Raw genomic sequence first — 22,419 nt, forward strand, 5'->3', positions numbered from 1 at the left:
AAAAGTTCAATGGACAAATTACAACTGGCAGAACTTAAAGGACAGAGGGATACAATGATTGAAAAGTATGACCTTGTTATCTTATTAAGAAGCAAAAATATACTGTATGTTTGGCGAGTGCCATTTGTTATTTAGTAGTGTAAAAAAAAAGTTTCGTTATTAATCGCTATGTCTGATATAATGATCAACTTTTATTGGCTCTCAGTAAATTTGCTGACAACTATAACCACAGTGCTCTTATTTTGCATTAAACAATGTTCCCATATTTTTACCAGTACACATCTGGCTGTGACCTATGATTGTACATATGAGCACATGCCTGGTTAATGAGTTCTGTGATATTCGGTAAGTACTTTACTTCTATTTTCAGTTAATTGATTCACAAATCTGTTAGTACTGGCTAAAAAGTGTTTATAATTTTTTTTTCCAAGGGTGTAAAATGTCAAGGTGGGTCATAAGTATACACACTTCTTCACCAGACCAGTGCAAATGCTACTGTTTTAGGGCTGGATCATTGGCGTTTCTATAATGGGTGCAATGTGTGCAGTTCCCATGGGCCCCTGGGTCCATGCCATTGCCATGCACATTGCACCCATGTTTGCCCTCTCCCCTCATGTGCCTTTTCTTCTCAATACTCCCTTCGATGGCACCTAATCCCTTGTTTTCTGTATATACCTTGTACTTGTACTATGGTTTCTCAAACTGTAAGGGCTTTTTTTCTTGGTTTGCTTATTTGTTTATCTACTTTGTAATGGGCTTTATTACTTACCCTTCCGGAGTCCCGTGTCAGAGCTCCAGCCGTGGTAAAAATCACCGGCAAAATGGCCTCTGCCCATGCACATTAGGGCTTTAGGGGTACATTTACTAAGCAGTGATAAGAGCGGAGAAGTGAGCCAGTGGAAAAGTGGCCCCATCAACCAATCAGCAGCTCTGTATCATTTTATAGTATGCAAATTATAGATGTTACTTCAGTGCTGATTGGTTGCCATGGGCAACTTCTCAACTGGCTCACTTCTCTGCTCTTATAACTGCTTAGTAAATGTCCCCCAAAGTCTCCAGAACATGGCAGGCACCATGTTTCCGGAGACCTGCGCATGTGCAGTAGACTCTGTTGCAATGTTAGAGTCTACATCGCCGTGAAGAGGTGGGGACCTCCCTGGAGTCTGCACACGGGCCCCTTTCTCTGTAAAAACGCCCCTGGGCTGGATATATCTTGACAGGCATTCAGCTGAACATACATAAACAGAGTTCTTTTACAAACTCAATTTTGCAACATATGATCAGATCATAAATGTATGCACTTGTAAAATTGCTATTACTCAATGTGAAAAAGTGTACTAGCACCTAAGGTAGAATGGTGCATCATGAACATCCCATCTGACCCTACATAGACCTAAATCACAATCCTATTGTTCATTCCAGGAAAACTGAGGGGCTCACATGTAATCCTTCTTTAAATAATGAAAATAAATTCTTATAAATATGGCACAGTACAGTTAATTTTAAAAGCAACTTAAACTGAGCATGTGGCCTCACCTGCCACACCCCACCGCATGTCACTGAGTGCAACTGTAATTGCCCCCCCCCCCCCCCACACCAAATTCCCACTTACTGTAGTTCTTTATGGGCCTGATGCCTGATTCACAGTTAGGATCAAATCAAAAAAAGAGGCATACAGGGAGCAATTAGCTCCTGGAACAAATCATATTTCAATACACAGAGACAAATGCATTTTTTTTTTTTGCACAAACGAAAATGCTGACTGCTCTTAAGTGTAGTGAAAAAATTCTGGGCAGCTTGGTTTTAACACTGAAAATTAGAACTGGACTAGAATATGCCCATTCAAAACTAGAAATCTCTGCATATTTTAATACAGCTCCACTTGCAGCCTGATTTTAACAAAGTGCAAATCTGCTCTTTTCTCTAAGAGCAGAGGACTTCAAAAATAACTGGTAATTTTTTTTTATTTTTTTTAGTGCAGGTGAGACGCCCCAGTAGTGTGGCACCCTCCTACTGATCTTGCCATGTTTTATTGGTTCACCTGTATAGCACACACACACCTTCAAGCAGAGGCAGAACTCTGGGAGGCAACAGAGTCATCTGCCGCCGGGCTCCTGCTCTGAATGGGGGCACCTCTCCTCCCATTCTGTGACACCATTTGAATTAAGTTAATTGATAGCTGTCGCTGTCTTTTCAGTGGCCGACTTCCTCACTGGTCCCTGCACCTTACAAATCACACCCTCTTTATTATACTGAATATACACATTTTACAAGTTTCACACCCAGGATTAGAAACCACAACCTATTACACTGGAAGCAGACACTTTACTGATGAAGCTGTTTGCTCCTGTATAGGAAATATGAGAATTTTAACTATATGAAGATACTTCTCTGACAATTACATGTAACTTCGTATAGTAAGAATTCTCATGCTTCCTCTACAGGAGCAAATAGCTCTATCAGTAAAGTGTCTGCTGTCAGTGTAACAGGTCATGGGTTCTAATCTTGGGTATGACTGCTAAGAAATGTGTGATTTAAAATAAAAGACAATTATATGTATAAATACAGTATGGCCCTCATTCCGAGTTGTTCGCTCGTTCTTTTTCTTCGCATCGGTGCAATAAGTCGCAAACTCCGCATGCGCAATGTTCGCAGTGCGTCTGCGCCATGTAAATTAGCACAAAAGTTTGGTATTTTACTCACGGCTTAACGAAGATTTTTCATCGTTCTGGTGATTGGAGTGTGATTGACATGAAGTGGGTGTTTCTGGGCGGAAACTGACCGTTTTATGGGTGTGTGAGAAAAAACGCAGGCGTTTCAGGTAAAAACGCGGGAGTGTCTGGAGAAACGGGGGAGTGGCTAGGCGAACGCTGGGCGTGTGTGTGACGTCAAACCAGGAACGAAACTGACTGAACTGATTGCAGTGGCAGAGTAAGTCTCGAGCTACTCAGAAACTGCAAAGAAATTTCTAATCGCTATTCTATTCGCAATTCTGCGAACCTTTCATTCGCAATTCTGCACAGCTAATATTCACTCCCAGTAGGCGGCGGCTTAGCATGTGCAATGCTGCTAAAAGCAGCTAGCGAGCGAACAACTCGGAATGAGGGCCAATATACATTGTTTTCAGAACACTCCATACACACACACACACACACACACACACACACACACACACACACACACACACACACACACACACACACACACACACACACATTTATCTTAATATAGGAAATAGGGGGGCTCCAATATTTATCTTGCCTCCGGGCAACTGTGACGAACTTACGCCACTGCCTTCAAGTATTGGTATATAGAACTGTACATGACACAAAGAATAAGCTTTCATGTCTGAGCTGGGAAGAGATTAAAATAATGTCTACTCAGGGACTAATTAGCTAAACGAGAAGACCACAAACAAAAGAGTTTACTGGTACTCTACACCAAATGTGTATATAATGTATAATGTTATGTTTGGTATAATCTGTTATTTAGATGGTACAATTTAAAATTATCCCGCAGATTGCATCTAAACATACAGAAATCATAATGACACAGGCATTCTTTGGGACAGAATAATAGTTGACCACACCTAATTTCATTCAAAAAGTGAAAACTGCCCTGAGGTTTCAGTGATTTGCATTTTATATAGGCATTTAATAACCACATGTCCACATGCATTGGGGATTATCTTTAATATTACTCCACTTGTCTGCATGATAATGTCCTCTCCTGGCTGTCCTACTACCTCTCTGACCACTCCTCCTCTGTCTCTTCTCACGACTCCACCTCCCCTGCATTTCCCCCAACAGTAGGTGTCCTCAAAGGTTCTGCTCTTGGACCTCTCCTTTTCTCTATCTATATGTCCTCTATAGGTGAGCTCCTTCGACTTCTAATATCATCTTTATGCTGATAATACTCAAATCTACTTTTCCACCCCTGACCTCTCCACCTCTCCTCACTCATATCTTCAGCTGTCTCTGTTATCTCTTCTTAGATTTCCCAGCACTTACTTAAACTTAACATGTCTAAGACTGAGCTGATCATCTTCCCACCCTCACAAATAACCTCACCTCCCACAATTGCTCCAGTACATTACCAGATTTTTGCTCCAACCAGCCAGTTTGGACAATAAATCTTTAGGTGTATGGCCAGCTTAAGGGGGCCAACTGCTACCAAAACCAGCAATGAGTTATCTCTTGGCCAACTCCCCCCCTCCCCTCCCTGCAGACCATTATGAGCAATGTCAGATGAATGGCTCAGTGCAGAGAGCATGGTAGGCACCACTGCCCGAAGAACCTGCCCCTTATGACCTTAGGGGGGTAGGGCTGACCTTGTGTGTGACTGATATAGGAGCACTGCCACCAGTCAGTGATGATGATCACAGCCACATAATGACTCTAATTAACAACCAGCTGTACATTTTAGTCTGATTCACTGCTGTCTGTGAATTGCAGGTAGCTCACAACCGGTGTAACTGGCACTGTCAGGGTCTGTCTGACTGATGGACAAACTGAGGAAAGCACAAGGGACAGGAGCCCCTGTCACAGAGCAGAGACCGATGTGTTCCTGCCCCCATCATGGTACATGCCTCTTGCTCTCTGCACTGCGCTGGACATTGGGCCTAATTCAGACCTGATCGCTAGCTAGCGATTTTTGTACTGCTGCAATCAGATAGTCACTGCCTAGAGTGTATTTTAGCTGTGCAAGTGTGCAAACGCATGTGTAGCATAGCTGTACAAACAGATTTTGTGCAGTGTCTGCGCAGCCCAAGACTTACTCAGCCGCTGCGATCACATCAGCCTGTCTGGGACTGGCATTGAAGTCAGAAACCCTCCCTGCAAACGCATGGACAACCACTCCCTGAAAACGGTTAGTTGACACCAACAAACGCCCTCTTCCTGTCAATCTCCTTGCGAACACCTGTGCAAATTGATTCTTTGCACAAACCCATCGCTGAGCGGCGATCCGCTTTGTACCTGTGCGGTGCACCTGAGCATTTCGGTGCATACGCATGCGCAGTTTAGACCTGATCGCCCACTGTGTGAAAATGCAGCCTGACAAACAAGTCTGAATTACCCCCATTGTGCTTGTACCCCTGTCACCCAATTCCTACCCATCACCCTCTACCTCATGCTTTCACCCTCTGCCTCGCCCTGTCGCCCACTGCTTGTTGCTTATTGTGAACTTGGGTTGGGGTGGAGGAAGGGGGCCATTTTTGGCCAGAACCTGAAATATTAGGGATACCCTGAGTGTATGTACAGATGACAGCAGCAGATATCAGAGATCCCAAAAACAGCCACTATAGGCTTCTGTTCGGGCTACGAAAATGCCTTAGGATCCCTCCCTCGCAATGCTTGATTTGATGACCACACATGCGTAGCAGTGCAGTCAGCAACCAAACCAGGAAGTAAAGTGATTGCTCCTAGCTGAGCTTGTCCCTGTATGTGTTTTTTATACAGGCGATAGCTAATTGCACATTTTCACAATAAGTGTTGATAAGAAAATATAATTATCGGGCTGAGTCCTGTTAATTAATAAATATGCCTCAAAGCCACATGAAATTAAAAAATGGACATAATTGTCCCCGGCTTCTGAAAATGCTGTGACACGTAACAAAGCAGGAAACCTTGTGGATCTCTTGAATATAGCAACCAACATTTTCACCTTTAAGATCCCAATGAAATAAGAGATTTATCAAATGATAGAGAGAGATAAAGTACCAACCAATCATCTGACTTTTTTTTTTAGCACAGCCTTCAAAATGACAGCTAGTAGATGATTGGTTGGTACTTTATATATCTCCACTTTATCTCTTTCCAGTATCTGATAAATCTCCAACCACATCATACTAGACAAATATAGACAGTCATATCTGCCAACATCTGTTTTTGCAAGATTATAAATGCACAGATTTATCACAAAATATTACAATTATTTGCAGCATATTTGCCGCTGAATGCAGATGATACTCAAATCTACCTATCCTCCCCAGATTTGTCACCATCTGTATTGGTTCATGTCACTGAATGCTGTTCTGATGTTTCCTCTTGGATGTCATCTCGCCACCTCAAACTTAATATTTACAAAACAGAGTTATATATATTTCAACAGGACAATAGTAGTTACCAACTTGATATCTCTATCACTGTTGAGAACTCAGCAATCCTGCCTCACAAGCTGCTGCCTAGGTGTCATCCTTGACTCTGATCTGTCCTTTGTTCCCCACATTCAATCTGTCTCAAAATCATGTTACATGCATCTAAAAAACATATCCAAAATGCAACCATATCTCACAAAAGACACTGCAAAACCTCTAATCCATGCTCTCATTATCTCCCGCCTTGATTATTGCAATAGTCTTCTTACTGGTCTTACCAAAAAAAAAACTCTCACCACTACAATCCATTCTGAATGCAGCCACGAGGATAATCTTCCTTGCTAGACGTTCATCAGTTACAGATCCACTCTGTCAGCCGCTCCATTGGTTACCTGTATTCTATCGTATTCAATATAAAATACTTTTACTCACACACAAGTCCATAAACCAAACTACACCAATGTACATCTCTTTGCTTATCTCACAATATCTCCCAACCCGACCTCTCTACTCTTCACAAGATCTATGTCTCTCATCCACACTCATTATTCACTCCCATTCATGACTGCAGGATTTTCTTCAGGCTGTACCCACTCTGTGAAATGCCCTACCATGCACAAAAAGACTCTCCCCTAGACCACACATATCCCGATTCCTCACATATTTTCTCTTTCTTCAATTTCCCATCCTCCTGACCCCAGGCCAACATCACTGTGTGAGTATATCATACAGCCCACCAAGGACCTTCACAATCTGTTCTTGTTTCCAATTGTAAAGCACAATATGCTGCGCTATGTAAGAAACTGTTAAGAAATAGTAAATAAATAAACAAATATGCTAATGAGCAGGTTGCACATTATTATGCATTCAGCTGGGAGGTTGGAATGCACTGAGATACCAAAGTTATGGATTGAGATTTATGATGCAATAGAGAACATCCATGTTGACATCAAGTCTTCTGACTGTAAAACAACAACAATGATAGACTGTGTTATTTGTTTTGTTTAGGGCACCAATGAAAGTATTCCAAATACTGACAGATATGTTTGCTATCCTCTGGCAGAATTGATTTATTATATCTTATTTGATACACTTAATGTCAGTACCAGAATAGTTTAATAAACAAAATGTTCCTATTTTGTGGGGGCTAGTGTTACTAGTAAATTGATATAAAGGGGCAGACTAGATGGGCCAAGTGGTTCTTATCTGCCATCAAATTCTGTTTCTATGTTTCTATGACATGTATGTAGGTGCATGGGCAAGGCAGCCAAGAACTGCTCCAGGACCCAATGACTGTGCATGTAGCTTTGTCAAAAGTCATCACTGTATGCAGAGACCAGAAAGGAGGTGACTGTACAGATCAATAGAAGCTATTAATCCACTTAAATGTTACATGCACCTGCTTACAATAGCCTAGATGGCATCATGAATAGATGCCAGGCTCCTTTTGCTACCATCATCATCATCCTCTTCTTCTTCTTCCTCCTCCTCCTCATCAGGCCTTTAAGTCCTTTCCCCTGCGCACTCTGTGCTTTTTAGAGGTTATGAATGCAGTGAGCAGTCTGTAACCTTAATCAGCTCAGAAACTAGCAGTGCTACTGAATACTGTGTATAATAACTTATTATGATGTATGGGAGGTGGGGCTGGGGCTGGTAAGCATAGACTGAGAACAGACATTGTTACACAATTTTACATGGACACATCCACAGATACAGCTGGTGCTGGGTTGCTGGTGTAGTGATACAAAATGAGGATGACTATCACCAGCACTTCTGATTGGCTGAATGCATATTGATCCCTACAGCAGACTTAAATCATTAACAATGTGGCTGTATTAATCGTCATTATTGGTTCAAAAGGACTTTTGTATTTAGTAATAACTGTCAATACCATATTCTCGCTTGGGTATAAGAAACTTAATGAAAGTATCAGTATATGTGTCAGTATGGTAATGCAAATTTTCCTATGCAAAAGTCACCCATATCAAGAGCATTGTTTAAAAGGTGCACATGACAACACAAAACATCATTTTAACTGCAGAACTGCAATTTTTCTGAAATAATTCTTCTTACTGATAAACTGTCAATATATGATTATATGTGAGCTTGTTCTATCCTTCACATATATTGGTCCAGGTGTACAGTATGTGCGGAATGATGATGGTAGTTGTGTGATGAAGGAAAGAGGAAATTATTTTATATTATTATTCAAAGATAATTCAATGGAGAAAGGCAGCTCTTTATGTTGAATAACCACTATTTGAGAAGAGCAGCATGAAGTGGACATACCAGGGCTGTTTCTCCAAAACTGGGACTTTCCAACCAAAAATGTTCTCTCCTATCTGTACTAGTCACCGCCTAAATAGCAGCAGACACTCCAGGCCACCCTCCGCTCACCAACCCAGTATTAAATGAAACATAATTTATATTTAATACATACTGTAAGCCTATGACATTTAATAAATAAGACTCGCCCCATCCAAAAAAACTCAATACGAAATGAATTACAGTTATGTGTGATAAATATGCTTCCTGCAAACACAACCAACTCCAACATTAAACAGCTCTCATATTTAATAAAGTGGCCTAATGTCCCTCAACCGGCCCTACCATCAAATTAATAGCATTAACAATAAGAGCCCAACACACCAGTATCTATGTAACATTAACCCTCTCCCCCATACAAATCCTCACATAACATTTATCCTCCAATTACCATACAATAGTAGCCTATGTATGCTATACATCCCAGATTTTCAGGAATCATACCAGAATTTTGCCTTCCTTCCCGGCACCCTGACAACTGTGTATGGGATGCACAAATGTCCCGGTTTAGGCAATGAAACGGTGGAGGGAACTGGAGGGTGGAAGAGACATACTGTAAACTTATGACATTTTAATAAATAGGACTATTCACCCCTACCACCTAATAAACTCAACATCAAATGAATTACAATTATGTTTGATAAATAAGCTTCCTTCAAACACAACCAATTCCAACATTAATTAGCTCTCATATTTAATAAATTGGCCTTACTTCCCTCAGCTAGCCCCAGCATTAAACTAATACCATCAACAGTAACAGCCACACAGTTATGAACCATTAACCCCCTATATATGTCCCAACATAACATTATATCTGCAGATAGGGTGGCACTTGATATACCAGCTGTCGGGATCCCGGCGCTCAGCGTAATGGCGCCGGGATCCCTACCGCCGGGATACCGACAACTATTCTCCCACTTGGGGTGTCCACGACACCCCTGGAGGGAGAAAAAATAGCATGGCGCATGTAGCGCACCACCGTGCCCGCAGAGGCTCTTTTGTGCTGCCCCACTGCTGGCATTCCGGCGGTTGCGATCCCGGCGCTGATATGCTGGGCGCCGGAATCCCAAAAGCCGGCCAATCATAGTACACCCCTGCAGATATATTGGCACAAAGTGCTGTGTGTATGGGCAGTCTCCCGATTGTATGCAACCTTTCTAAGGGGAACGACATCACAGATGGGTTGGATAATTCAAATACCAACCCAACTGCATGACAGGGACCGACATATCGAGCAGCCAATTGGTGTGTACACTTACCTTGATCGGACGGCGCGACGGCTGTCTGTAAGGTAAATACCCAGCCAGGGCCGGTGCTAGGGTGTTCGGCGCCCCCCTGCAAACTATAAATTTGCGCCCTCCCATATTCCTTTGGTGCGCACCGGGAAAAGGGGTGTGGTCTCACAAGTAAGGGGCATAGCCACACAATAGTACCCCCATTCAAAATTACGCCACAATGTAGCACAATCTTATTCATCTTATACGTAATGCCCCACAAGTAGTAGTAGCGTACTTATATGTAATGCACCCCAGTAGTAGTAGCATCCCTATGCATAATGCCCCCCCAGTAGTAGTAGCATCCTTATACATAGTGCACCCCCAGTAGTAGTAGCTTCCTTATACGTAAGGCCCCCCAAGTAGTAGTATTATTTTTATATGTAATGCCCCCCAAGTAATAGTAGCATCCTATACATAATGCCCCCCCCAAGTAGTAGTATCGTCCTCATACGTAATGACCCCCCTAGTAGTAGCGTTGTTACACGTAATGGCCCCCCCATTAGTAGCGTTGTTACACGTAATGGCCCCCCCATTAGTAGCGACGTTACACGTAATGCCCCCCCTGTAGTAGTAGCATCCTTAAAGCACACATAAACGCACACAGACATACCACACACACACACAGACACAATACACACACACTTCCCTCTCACCCTTCACTTACCTAAGCCAGTCTCCCTCTGAGTCTGTACACTATAGCAGCCTGGTCTGTGTAGCTCCGCCCCCTTCGGTCCCGTTTAGCCACGCCCCTTCCGTCCAGTGTAGCTCCGCCCCCTTTTGTCCCATACACAGCGCTGTCCTGTTACACAGGTGAGGGGAGGGAGGAGGAGGATTTTAATGCTACAAGCGCCGCTGCCAGGCACAGCAGCAGCAGCAGCAGTAGCAGTGGGGACAGGACGGCGCAGCAGGGAAGGAATGCAGAGCAGGGGGAGCTATAAAAATTATTAGAATAATACAAAGAAGATATTTCAAACAAATTATTAATATTTTTCATATACTTTATTCAGTCTAAACTCTGGTTTAAACGTAAGTATGACAGGAAAGGCTCTGCCTCACCTGCCTCACACCACCGCACGTCACTGGTAGCTTTGCTGTAATGCTACTCTCGCTGGTCATGCCTCCTGTTTTCGTCATTTTGGGGGCATGCTGAGTGTTCTTGGAGTTGCTGGCTGTGCCCCCTCTCCCTGTCTCCAATGAATAAACACTGTGCACATGCGTGCAGCATCTATTCACTGCAGACTTGCCTTCTCTTCTGGATTGGTCAGGAGGTTTCCTGAAAATCGTGTGGCCCTACCGGCCACCCGGAAGAATAGTCAAGTCTCCCGGTTGTTCCAGCGACCCCTTACCCAGCAGCCAACTTTGCGAGTGAAGTGGGCAGCCAATGGCGCGATTCTTGCTGAATTGTGTCATCATAGCCACACACCCTGCTGTATAATGCTGGAAATCACGGTATTATATGGCAGGGGTCGTGGCTGCAATGGCATCATCACTGCCACACCCCGTACAGCGTTATTTGCATAGCCCAGTCTTCCCCCTGCCCTCTTCGATGCATCCTACCTGCCCCAGCCCCCCTGCTGAGCTGACCTGGCTCCTGGAGAGAGCAGCTAGAAAGTCGGCAGCTATGATCACGCTGATCTGCTAAGCAGAGCAGCAAATGACAGGGAGCCTCCCAAACCCCCCTCCCCACTGTGGGACACTGATGCCCATAGGTGGGATAGTGCCCAATAAATGGGAATGTCCCGCGAAAATCAGGACAATTGTGAGGTATATAATCTATTCCTAAACTCTCCAGTGCCTCTGCTCCTAGTCTTCTTTCTTGTCCTGCAGGAGTCCTCTCTTCCACTATATCACCTCCTTATGCGCTTATTGAGGAATCATCTTGAATATGTTGTCTCTTGATACCACTAGAGTGATCGGCATGGACCCAATTAACATTAGAGACTCCACAGGGCAAAGAAAGATAAGCAGAATGAGTACAGGAGCCCAGTTACCATGAATATGTTTACTGAAGCAAAATGTTGTTGCAAATTAACTGTTTTCTTTATGGGCACCAAATGCATTTACACTTGTTTTACAGCAATCCACAGTCACATCTGAAGTATTTTCGTTCACAAACCTTCATTGTTTTTAGCCAAATGCATTTACTTTCACGTTATACTTCCCTCTGCTGGCTGAGCACAACTGCACACAGAGAATCTCGGCCTGATCTGCTGCCTCAGTGAGATAACACCTTTCATCAATAACCAAATTTTGCCAACGCTGACAATTCTTTTCACTGTCAAAGAGTTATTGTGGCAGAAAGCTTTAGAATCAGCTTTCCTAACAGTGATTAGAAGGCTTTCTCTATGGATTCTGAACAGCTCTTGCAGCCAGTGAGGCGGCAGTTTTTTTATTTTTTATAACGTTGCTGCTCTTTTCTATAGTTATTAGTTCACCCTGTCACCATGCTCATTAGGAGGCCCAGAGTCCATCCATCAAAGCATGCTGCACTAGGCAATATGTAACATTACAGACAGGGAGTTTAGGCAAAACAGTCTGCAGCCAAACATATTCCTTGTTTTACACTCCACCAGCGAACACATTGCTACTTGTAGATGAGACTTTATACTGCTGGAACGTTAGAGATCACTTTTCATCAGCACCCGAAATACTCTGGGTAACATAAAATGAAACAAATCTGTTATAAAAAAAAATTGCAAGAAATTTCCTTTCAATATCTTAGTGTTGCATTGTCTGACCGGTAAGTGATTAAAATACTGCCAGTCGGGATCCTGGTGGTCACAATACAGACTCCGGAATCCCGACGGGTTGAAATGCCACCGCCGGAATACCGTCGACACAGGCTATTCTGCCTCTGTGGGTGTCCGCGACACCCATAGAGGGGGAATATAACTGTGGCAAGCGCAGCAAGCCCGCAACGGGTTTTCTAACGCTCGACCCGCTGACTGCATTTTGGCAGACGGCATCCCACTGTCGGGATCATGACAGCTGGCATCCCGTCAGACGGCAAATAGTAGGTATTTCGTCTGATCAAGGTCTAATTTTAGACCCCCCTCCGCTAAATAAAATACATTGCCACTGCTTAATGAACATCGACATAATTGTTGCAGAGGGATAAATTGATTGGTTTAAAAATTACTTACAGGTATTTGACCAAACATATTAAAAGAACAATGAAATTTATCTGGAGATTTTAACAGTAAACTCATTTAAAACATAAATGGTTGCAGCACATGTACTAAGTCACCATGAAACTAATGAATAACACAAAGGGTGGTAAATAGGCCAGATATCCTATTGTGCTTTGAACTCAGACACGTTATTGGTGACTTACAGTACTGTACCTATTAAAGCTAGACTTATTGTTCAGATGTGTACTTACAGAAGTATAGAGGAGTTTGCAACTTTAGATCCAGGCCCCACTTCTAAATGAGCCCATCTTATCCTGACCATGTGTTCTTATTTATTTATTGATTAGTTTTATTGTATTTATAAGGTGATTTGCATAAACAATGACTGACCACTAACTGAAGAAAATGCATCCCCAGGGTAGTAACTAACATAAATGGATAAGATTGGTAGTTAAAAAGAATATATAGAATGGATAACTCAAGGACAAGGCAATATAGATATAGTAACAGCAGTCAATAGGCACAAGAGGATTGACATGAGGAATGCAGAGCAGGCAGTCATACAGCAAAGGGTCAAAACCAAAACAGCTAGTCAGCCAGGCAGAATCAATACCAGATGTCACATGGATAAAAAGAGGATTGTGTATAGTTGGATATAAATACATTTTGCTTTTTTTTTTTTCAATGCAAAACGCAGCTTTTCACGTGCATGCAGACCAAACTGCATTACCCCTTGTGGCTGCTTCCATGAAGGAAAATATTTTTCTGGGGTTAATTGGACACCATTGGATTGGTATCAAACAGAAGCATATGTTTATGTTTGCAGCAGATGACTTGCGGATGCCCGATCTGTGCCCAGGATCTGTGCAGATAATCATTTAGTTTTATCAGTAAAAAATTTAAATTAATAATCATAATAATGATAATAATAATAATAATAATAATAATAATAAAGAAATGGAGTTGACCCGCCCACTAAAAGTACAACCAATGCTAGTGATGCTAGCCTAGAGCTGGTAGTGAAATAGAGTGAAAAGTGTGAGAAAATCAGTGCGCAATTAAATCCACAATGTGCAGCTATGGTATACGTATCATGAGTGTACATCCAAAGCGCTCAACAAAGATAATATAGACACAGAAAAAGTTACGTAACACAAACAGTGCTTTGAGGATATAAACAGTACCTAAAATAGGTGACAGAGCATTTGCATGCACATAAATATATTTACAATATATTCCAAATGAGATGCAGGTGGTAGGTATTTCAAATGGATTTGGTTTTCACCGTCCTTGTATTTAATATGAAAAATACAATGTGTCCACCTTCCACACAATGTATGTTTAGTGGTGGACACATAAAGAACAGAAAATTGTGCAGTAATCCTTTAAAACGAGTGGCTTTAATACATTGATGCACTTACAAACATAAGTAGATAAACAGCATAACAAAAGTTCCCCAGACAAGGTACACAGCTCAGTGTTCGGTAAACCCTCAAGTCCTATGAAGATGGAAAGCTGGACAGGTAAGCGACCCCAAATCCGGATATAAGGGGTCACCTTCAAGGGATGTTACCACAGCGCCGCCAGGTCCTTGTACAGCAAACCAATGGGGAGAGAACACTTAACGCGTTTCTTCATCAGAAGTGTAAATAACTCTCCCATAAGCTCCTATTTCAGAAAGTGTGACATTAAACAAGCGCCGCCAGACCAACGCGCCAGGTGCAGTCGCCAAACTCACTCTCAGCTCCGTGAAGGCAGTGACATGGCTGCTGCTTATTTGGGATGACCTGCTGGCTGCTGCTGGAGCTATTCAGGGAAGGGGAGTGTTGAAGTGCTTCTGAAAAAGGTATGTTCCAGCTACTGTGAGTGCACTACCACCGACCGAAGACTTTAATAATTATATTGTTTGATGTGTGATATGTGTGTAATGTTGTATACACACACACACACACACACACACACACACACACACACACACACATACACACATTTTCTACATATGTATATATATATATATATATATATATTTATTTATTTATACTGTATATATATATATATATATATATATATGTCCTGTGCACACACCCTGTCCCATCTCTGGCTCTGTCCACCCCCACCCCCTCTCTCTGCTGCCCGTCCCACCTCTACTGCTCTTTCCCACCACACCCTAACCCTATCTAATATATATGGTATCTATTATTTTTTTTCTTATATGTATATATAGAAAGATTCAATATTTATTGCATCACCAAGTGACCGTAACCCATGGTCATCTATTACACTACTGATATAAGTGAAGAGGGTAGGGAGATTGCGGTTTTTCAAGGTACAGTATTCTCTAGCCACACTTCATAGCAAAGGCTCCACACTCACATAGCTAGTCATGGGCTCAGTATGATTTGCCGGCGCATGGGATGCCGACAGTCAGAATACTGACACTGGAATCCCTTATAGTTGAAAGGGGGAGGTAAGAGTTTCCCTCCTCTCCCCTACCCATTAACCCTCCCTTCACGCAGCCTAACCCTAACCTCCCCCTTAGTGCCTGACCCTAACCTCCCCCTGGTGGAACCTAACCCTAGCTCCCCCTTCCTGCAACCTAACCCCCCCTCCACAGCCTAACTCTAACTCCCACCGGGTGGGGCTTAAACCCCCCTCCCCTGACCATAACACTAACCCATCCACAATATTACGTATACTTACGTTCGGGATGCTGGCTGTTGGGATTTCGGCATCGGCATTCTGACAGTTGTTGGGATTCCAGCATCAGCATCTTGACTGCATGCCCTAGTCATAATCCCATGGCAGTGGTCGCATCCTTTGCAGCAGCACACAATAGGCCCTTCAGAAATGTCAGCTCCAGGCCATGTGGACTTTAATCTCGCAGAGACGCACACACACAGTCATCAAAGGCAGCACACCAGTAGCTAAATTTTACATTACCCGATGCCCTCTTGGGTGTCCTCAGTCAGGAGCCAACATACAATGCAATGAAGGCGGCACTCTGGATTGAAGACGCAGACACAGGCAGATCTTATTAATGTTTCAAGACTTTAATGTCCTGTCATCAGGATTAAGGGGGTGATTCATATCTGATCGCTGCTGTGCGTTTTCGCACAGCAGGTGATCAGGTTGTAACTGCGCATGCGTATGCACTGCAATGCGCATGTGCGTTGGACAGCAACAAAGGGCATCACCGGTCAGCGACGGGATGGTGCGAAAAATCTGATCGCACGGGCGTTTGCAAGGTGACTGACAGGAAGAAGCCATTTGTGGGTGGCAACTTAATTGGGAGTGTCTGGAAAAACACAGGCGTGTCCAAGCGTTTTCAGGGAGGGTGTGTGACGTCAGCTCCGGCCCCGATCAGCCTCTTCTCATCGCGCTGTAGGAATAAGTCCTTGGCTGCGCACAGACTGCACAAAGTGGATTTTTGCAGTTCTGAGTACACATGGAATCGCACACTTGCACAGCATATTTACTCTCCCCCTGGAGGCTCAGACTATCCGATCGCAGGACAGCAAAGTTTGCAGCCCAGCAATCAGGTCTGAATCACCCCCTAAGTATTGTATTTATGAATAATACAACAGAATGGACTCTGTCACCAGTTTAGGATGTTTTTATATATTTTTTCTTTTCAAGTGTAACATGAGAGGGGGGTGCCGAAACATACCCATGCTCCGGGCACCATGGAACCTAGCTACACCTCTGGGTAAGGAATATAGATTGTAAGCTCAACTGGGGCAGAAACTGATGTGAATGGGCGAATATTCTCTGGAAACCGTTGCGGAATATGTATGCGCTTTATAAATAACTGGTAAAAATACTACTACTACTACTACTAATAATAATAATAATCAACCCAAACCCTGATTTTTAAACTAACCAAACCCTTAGCTTCAAGTACATTTGCCCAAACTCTATTGTAAGTTTAGCTATAAATTAAATCATGCACTAAAGCACTATGATGATGTTTCTCCAATTAATATATGTGTACAACAGGAAAATGAAAAAAAAAAAAAAAAATATATATATATTTTGTTTGGTTTTTAGTCCAATATACTGCTTGTATTACAGCAGCAGTTATTGCACCTCTAGTGATAAGTTGACCCATTGGTGTAATCTTTTCCCTGGGCCCTTTAAGGACTGTCATAAGAAGCATACTGTATAAATAAAATGATTAGTACAGGGACAACATTGCAATCATCAAATACTATTAGGGTAGCACTACAAAGTAATCCACACATACCAAATTTATATGCCAATCAAATGCTGCCTAACTGGCAGCTACTTTCTAAGAAAGTAATCAATTTTCTTCATGTCAATTTTGCAGTGGTAAATGACTGTTAAAGTAAAGCAGAGGTGACACAAAAATACTAATTTATCAAAATTACCATATCTAAGGTGGATGAATGACAGCAGCACTGGGCCAATGAGTTTATATTATGCCAATTTTTTTAACTTTCATAAATGAAATCTAAACTTATCTTTACGTAAAAAATTCAAACAAACATAATTGTTTTTTTGCAAGAAAATTCTAGCTCATACAGTACATTTGAAAAAAATCTAATATCACAAAGTGAAAATGGCATCGTAGTGTAATATTTGACTATCTAGCTCTTTTATCTACGACAGACATATACATTAAAACATCACACATTATTTTGTATCACTACACTTTCAGAGTGCAAAACATGTCCCTACAGTACGTCAGTCTACATTGTAGGAGACTGTCTTTCTAATCTACCTTCAAATAAGGTGTGCTATAAAAATATTTTTGGGAAGCTATTGTACCTATAGTTTCTTTAAGAAGTTAAATATTTGTAAGGTGCAACATTAATTTAAAAAATGGCAGCTAAGCCATAACATGAGCGCATATATTGATAGGGTGCATTTGAACAGGATCTTAGCCAGCACTACTTGAAATTAATCAATGGAAAGAGAGCTCAGTGGCATGCTGTGGTTTTGCTGACAGGTTTGTGACTTTACAATATGAGTAACACAATCTGCAGCCATACCAAGACATTTCACAAATGTGCCACACTACAGCAACAGACAAACATTATGGTACAACATTTTGTCTCTTCTTCAAGTCTGTCCAAAAAAAATCAACATTTTGGCCTTAAATGTTATTGCACTGTTGTTATTAATGAATACGGATATCTGAACTTGAATAAAGTAAGACAATGAATTGAATTAAATATCTTATCCAATTGCCTTAAAACAGTAAAACCCAACAATGTTGTCAAAATAGTAGATATACAGTACATATATAGCATTAATATCTATAAATAGAACATACTGTATAAGAGTACTTGAAACTGATTATCTTAATTATACAGTAGGTGGAACATTTTTAATATTCTTAAAAAAAAATAACTTCCATTTAAGAAAAAAAAGGACATTGCAGGCTCTGTAAATTAATAATATGTAATTTCTTGGCAATTGTATAGTTTGGCTCAAATATTGTAACAAGAAAAGTTTGCAAAATAAACCCTTTAAATATATTTGGTATACTGCATCAATTTTGCACTTAAATGCCACTTTGTTAAAGTGGCAATGTTTGTGATACACAGCCTAAAAAAAGTTATTCACATAGGGATATGAAAGTAAACATTGACAAACAATATTTGTAAAAGTTATGTTTTCTTCAACTGACCCCGTTTTTAGCTTCCACATAAAAGTAAATGATAAATGCTCCAGCGTTATAAACACTATATACACTAGTTTATATGCATGAATGTGTTAATAACATACACTATGTAAATCTTGCTTGTCCCAACAAAGTCTTCCAAGTTCCTTCAGTAATAGATTATCACATTTCTAAATATAAATATATATCTTTAAAGTGACTTTCAAATGTAGTCATGTTTTACAAAATTCTATTACGCTGGCTTCCTGTTTATTGCTTTAACAAATATGCCCAGCATTGTTCCTGAAAATTGTTTTGCTCTGTGTTCATAATCAGCTTTCCAAGCTCAGCTGGCAGAGAGACCAATAAATTACACACAACTGATACTCTGACTGACAACTGTTTTCTTGCGTTATTACATTTTTAGAAGGACACTAATTTCATATTCGCTTTGAAGGATGTTTTTTTTTTTAATGAGTTGCAGTACATGAAAAAAAAAAAAAAAAGCATTCAACTTTAATGAAAAAAGGAAGATACCAAACTTGAATATTAACATGTGGGACCAAAACCAAATCTTATAAGACAGTCTTTTCAAGTCAAATTGTATTTCTGAGTCTGGCCTGGTCCAAAATGGAACATCTGAAATATATCACATCACAGCTTCTTTCAGTCACAGCTAAAGTTGCTGTGCTTGCCTGTCAAGTCATATTTTTGCAAGCGCTTTCCAAAGAAAGAACATAAGCATGTACACAGAAGAGAGCCTAACCATGCAGGACAGAAGACACTAGAGTCACACATCATGATTTATACTTTTCACTTTAAAGAATCTAATTTAGAGCAGAGATCTAAAGATTCTTTATTGTCACAAAGAACAATCTATAATAACATATTCTCAGCAGTAGACGAACCATAGATCTTTATTCTTAAACAAAATCTGTGTATCAACTTCATTCTTTCCCTTTAGCAGTATAATCCTGCTACAGTTTGTAGACTATTAGGTTACTTAACTCTCTATTTGTAAAACATTTCCTTTTATCAGCTACACTGTGACATAATGAAACATATATGTACTCATGGATAAGTATCAGGAATTGTGACAAAAAGTATACTTATGTGGACCCTTTACTTCCTAAGCATTTTTAAGAGAACTCATTTACAGTAAATCATTTCTGACTGGTACCCCAGAGTTAGTATCTTGGACCACTGATTCTCAAACAGCAACATAATAGGTTTTTAATTTATGTGTGTGTCTACAGTTTTTCTAAGTCAATAGACTTGAATGTGTAAAAGAACATATGTGGCACCCACAGTGTAAGTCTACTGATAATGTAAAATAGTGTATAGTGTAACCTGCAGTGTAATAGTGACCCCTCATGCCCCAAGTGACGATATAAACTTCCTCATGCTTCCTTTTGAAACTCTTGTCAAACTTTAGCAAGATACTCTTTAGGATGTGCCTTTAATTATTTCCACCCTAACTAATTTTCTCCATTAAGCAGATGTTCTCTTGGGAAATCCCATAAAAAAAGATTAGAAAACAGGATGTAATATTTCACAAATGAGGTAAATCATTTGCCAATAACTTAATTAATTGTGCACCAGAGTGGGAGCAGAGTTCATTGTTGAAACGAATTGCAGCATAAAAATTCTATTATTTCAAGGCAAATGATTAAATGGCATTTCATTTCCAACAAAATGAGATTATCGAAAAGAAGTAATTATGAGATACCCCAGGCACTTTACTTTTAGAATAGACATATCTGTCAAGGACATATTCATCCACTGGAATCCAATTTTACATTTTCATCTTAGGGTGAACTACTGAAAAGCATTAGTCAAGCAAGCATGTTTAGAGAAGTATGGCAATAATTAAGTGAGGTAGGAATAAATAAACTTGAGTTGACTCCAACACACATTACTATACATAAAGACACCAGTACATCTTGCTATTCAAGAAAATAGTGACTTATAAGGTAAATAATTCAAATGTAAACTTCAGAATCTGTAATAATATTGACCTCTGTTAAGCAAAAGCAGCGTGGTCTTGAAACAATGACAAATTGAAAGGTGACTTCATAAGCATAATTCAGCAGCAAAAAAAATGGAAAATGAAATGACTGAGGAAGTCCTTACCTTGAGAATGGACATGCACCATAGCTGTTAATATAAAGCACACAGCATACATGTTTTTAGGATAATCTCCTTATTACTCGGAGCAGTCTCTTTATACAGCCTCTTCTCTTCTACCTTCAATGTGTGTGTGTGTTTTTTCCTAATACTTTGGAAGCAGGAACATACACTGATCACGCTGTGGAAAGAAGCTGCATTGAAAGAAGCACCCGGTGCCTGAAGTGCTGGGTGAAGAGGGAAGGGAGAAAGCAATTACCAAAATAAAAAAGAACAGGAAGAAATAGCTTGTTGTGGCTCTTCTGACTGGTGTAATTGCAATCAGCTGTAGTGAGGAGAAGCTTACATTTCACTGCTTGCTGCTGGGAGACGATTGCCTGCCTGGCTCTATATTTCCAAGCACGAGAAAGCCTTCAGCACCGCGGACAGCGCCTAGCGTCTGCACTAGGAATAGCTTTAACTGGCAAGGTGCTGGAATGGACAGCTCCTACATTACCAGCCAATGGGAAGCAGCACGCCACCAGTGTTCTGCCTCATTAATCTCCCAGAGAACATGCTTAGAACTGGTCAGAATATAATGTGTTAACTGATACAATTATAATAACTCACAGCTCCGTGCATCCTACATTTACATCACTGTGCATAGTTGGCGGGCTTGTTAAGGCTTTGTGAGATGATTATTACTATTACAAGTCTATTGCTAGTTAGTTCTCCTTTATAATGCCATAAATAACAATCAACAGAGCTATGGACTGGGAATACTTCTGTAATACCTGGTATAGGAATATGATATTACTTTATTATTACTCTAATGGAATTATGGAGTTTAAGAATTCAGAGTTTATTAGCTGCAAACTTCTTAAATATAAGCAATTTATACAGTAGGTCAACAATTTTCAAGCCTAGCCATGCTGAAGCACAAGTTAGTCAATCCCATGTGTTTTGGATTTTTACACCAGATATCAAGTCACAGCTATTCTTGTTGAGTGTCCTGCTTATGGGTCCTAAGTAAAGGACTGAAACACACTGTTGTTCTAAATCACAAGGTATAACTATAAATCTGGGACTGCTAGACTTCCTCCAGAACTGACTTGAGAGCTCCTAGTGTAAAAAGTAACACATCAATAACTAACAAATTTAAATAGATGATAGAATATTTAGGAATGATTATTGTTACCAGAATGTGTTGCCATCAATATTTATCTGCTGTAAGATTTCCTATTTAAAGTCCTCCACTAAATACCGCACTCTGCAAGATGTATTTGAAACTATATCTAATGTGTGTTTATGCATATTTATGTTTTCCTGAGCCAAGTTAATTTTTCTCCCTTGAAACACTCATCATACTTCTTACAAACCTTTTATGAGATTCAAGATTTCCTGGTATGTGCTCTGCTCCCTCCCTCTCCTTAAAGCTCATGGGATTTCCAAGGCTACTCTGTTTAATTAAAATAACTGCATCGTGTTAATTGATGTGACAAGGAACATCAACAGAAATATCCAATAAAGACAGACATAGTTTTGTACATCAGTTGTTAGTCAATGAAACGACAATGTGCAAATGAATATAAAGCTACTTAGTCAATAGAATAGTAAGACTACTAGAAAGAAAGAAAGAAAATAACTAACTCTGTGTGCCTATAATCATATGGGGCCTGGGTACTATCACTTCCAAGGCTGTTGGAGTGTTCAACAACTCAGTGGTTGATATATTTGTTCTGTATTTCAGATTCACTAGATAATGAAGATGGCTTTTGAGCACACAAAGGACAATAAATGACTACTTTGCACTCAATAAATGCCAAGGCTCCAGGCAGCTGCATCAGCACCAAACTG

The 22,419-nt window shown here is 40.8% G+C and overlaps 1 protein-coding gene across 1 annotated transcript in view; it reads right to left on the minus strand.

The window, feature by feature from the left end:
• The window catches only part of SEZ6 (seizure related 6 homolog), an 874,081-nt gene extending 853,100 nt beyond the window's left edge, over positions 1-20,981 (minus strand). Inside the window, exon 1 of the mRNA XM_063955907.1 lies at positions 20,590-20,981. Within this exon, the coding sequence (XP_063811977.1) occupies positions 20,590-20,641 (52 nt within the window). The 5' untranslated portion in view covers positions 20,642-20,981. The remainder of the gene's footprint in view (positions 1-20,589) is intronic.
• Positions 20,982-22,419: the final 1,438 nt, after the last annotated feature.

This window comes from Pseudophryne corroboree, chromosome 2 (assembly GCF_028390025.1).
Source record: "Pseudophryne corroboree isolate aPseCor3 chromosome 2, aPseCor3.hap2, whole genome shotgun sequence".
NCBI classification, from domain to species: domain Eukaryota; kingdom Metazoa; phylum Chordata; class Amphibia; order Anura; family Myobatrachidae; genus Pseudophryne; species Pseudophryne corroboree.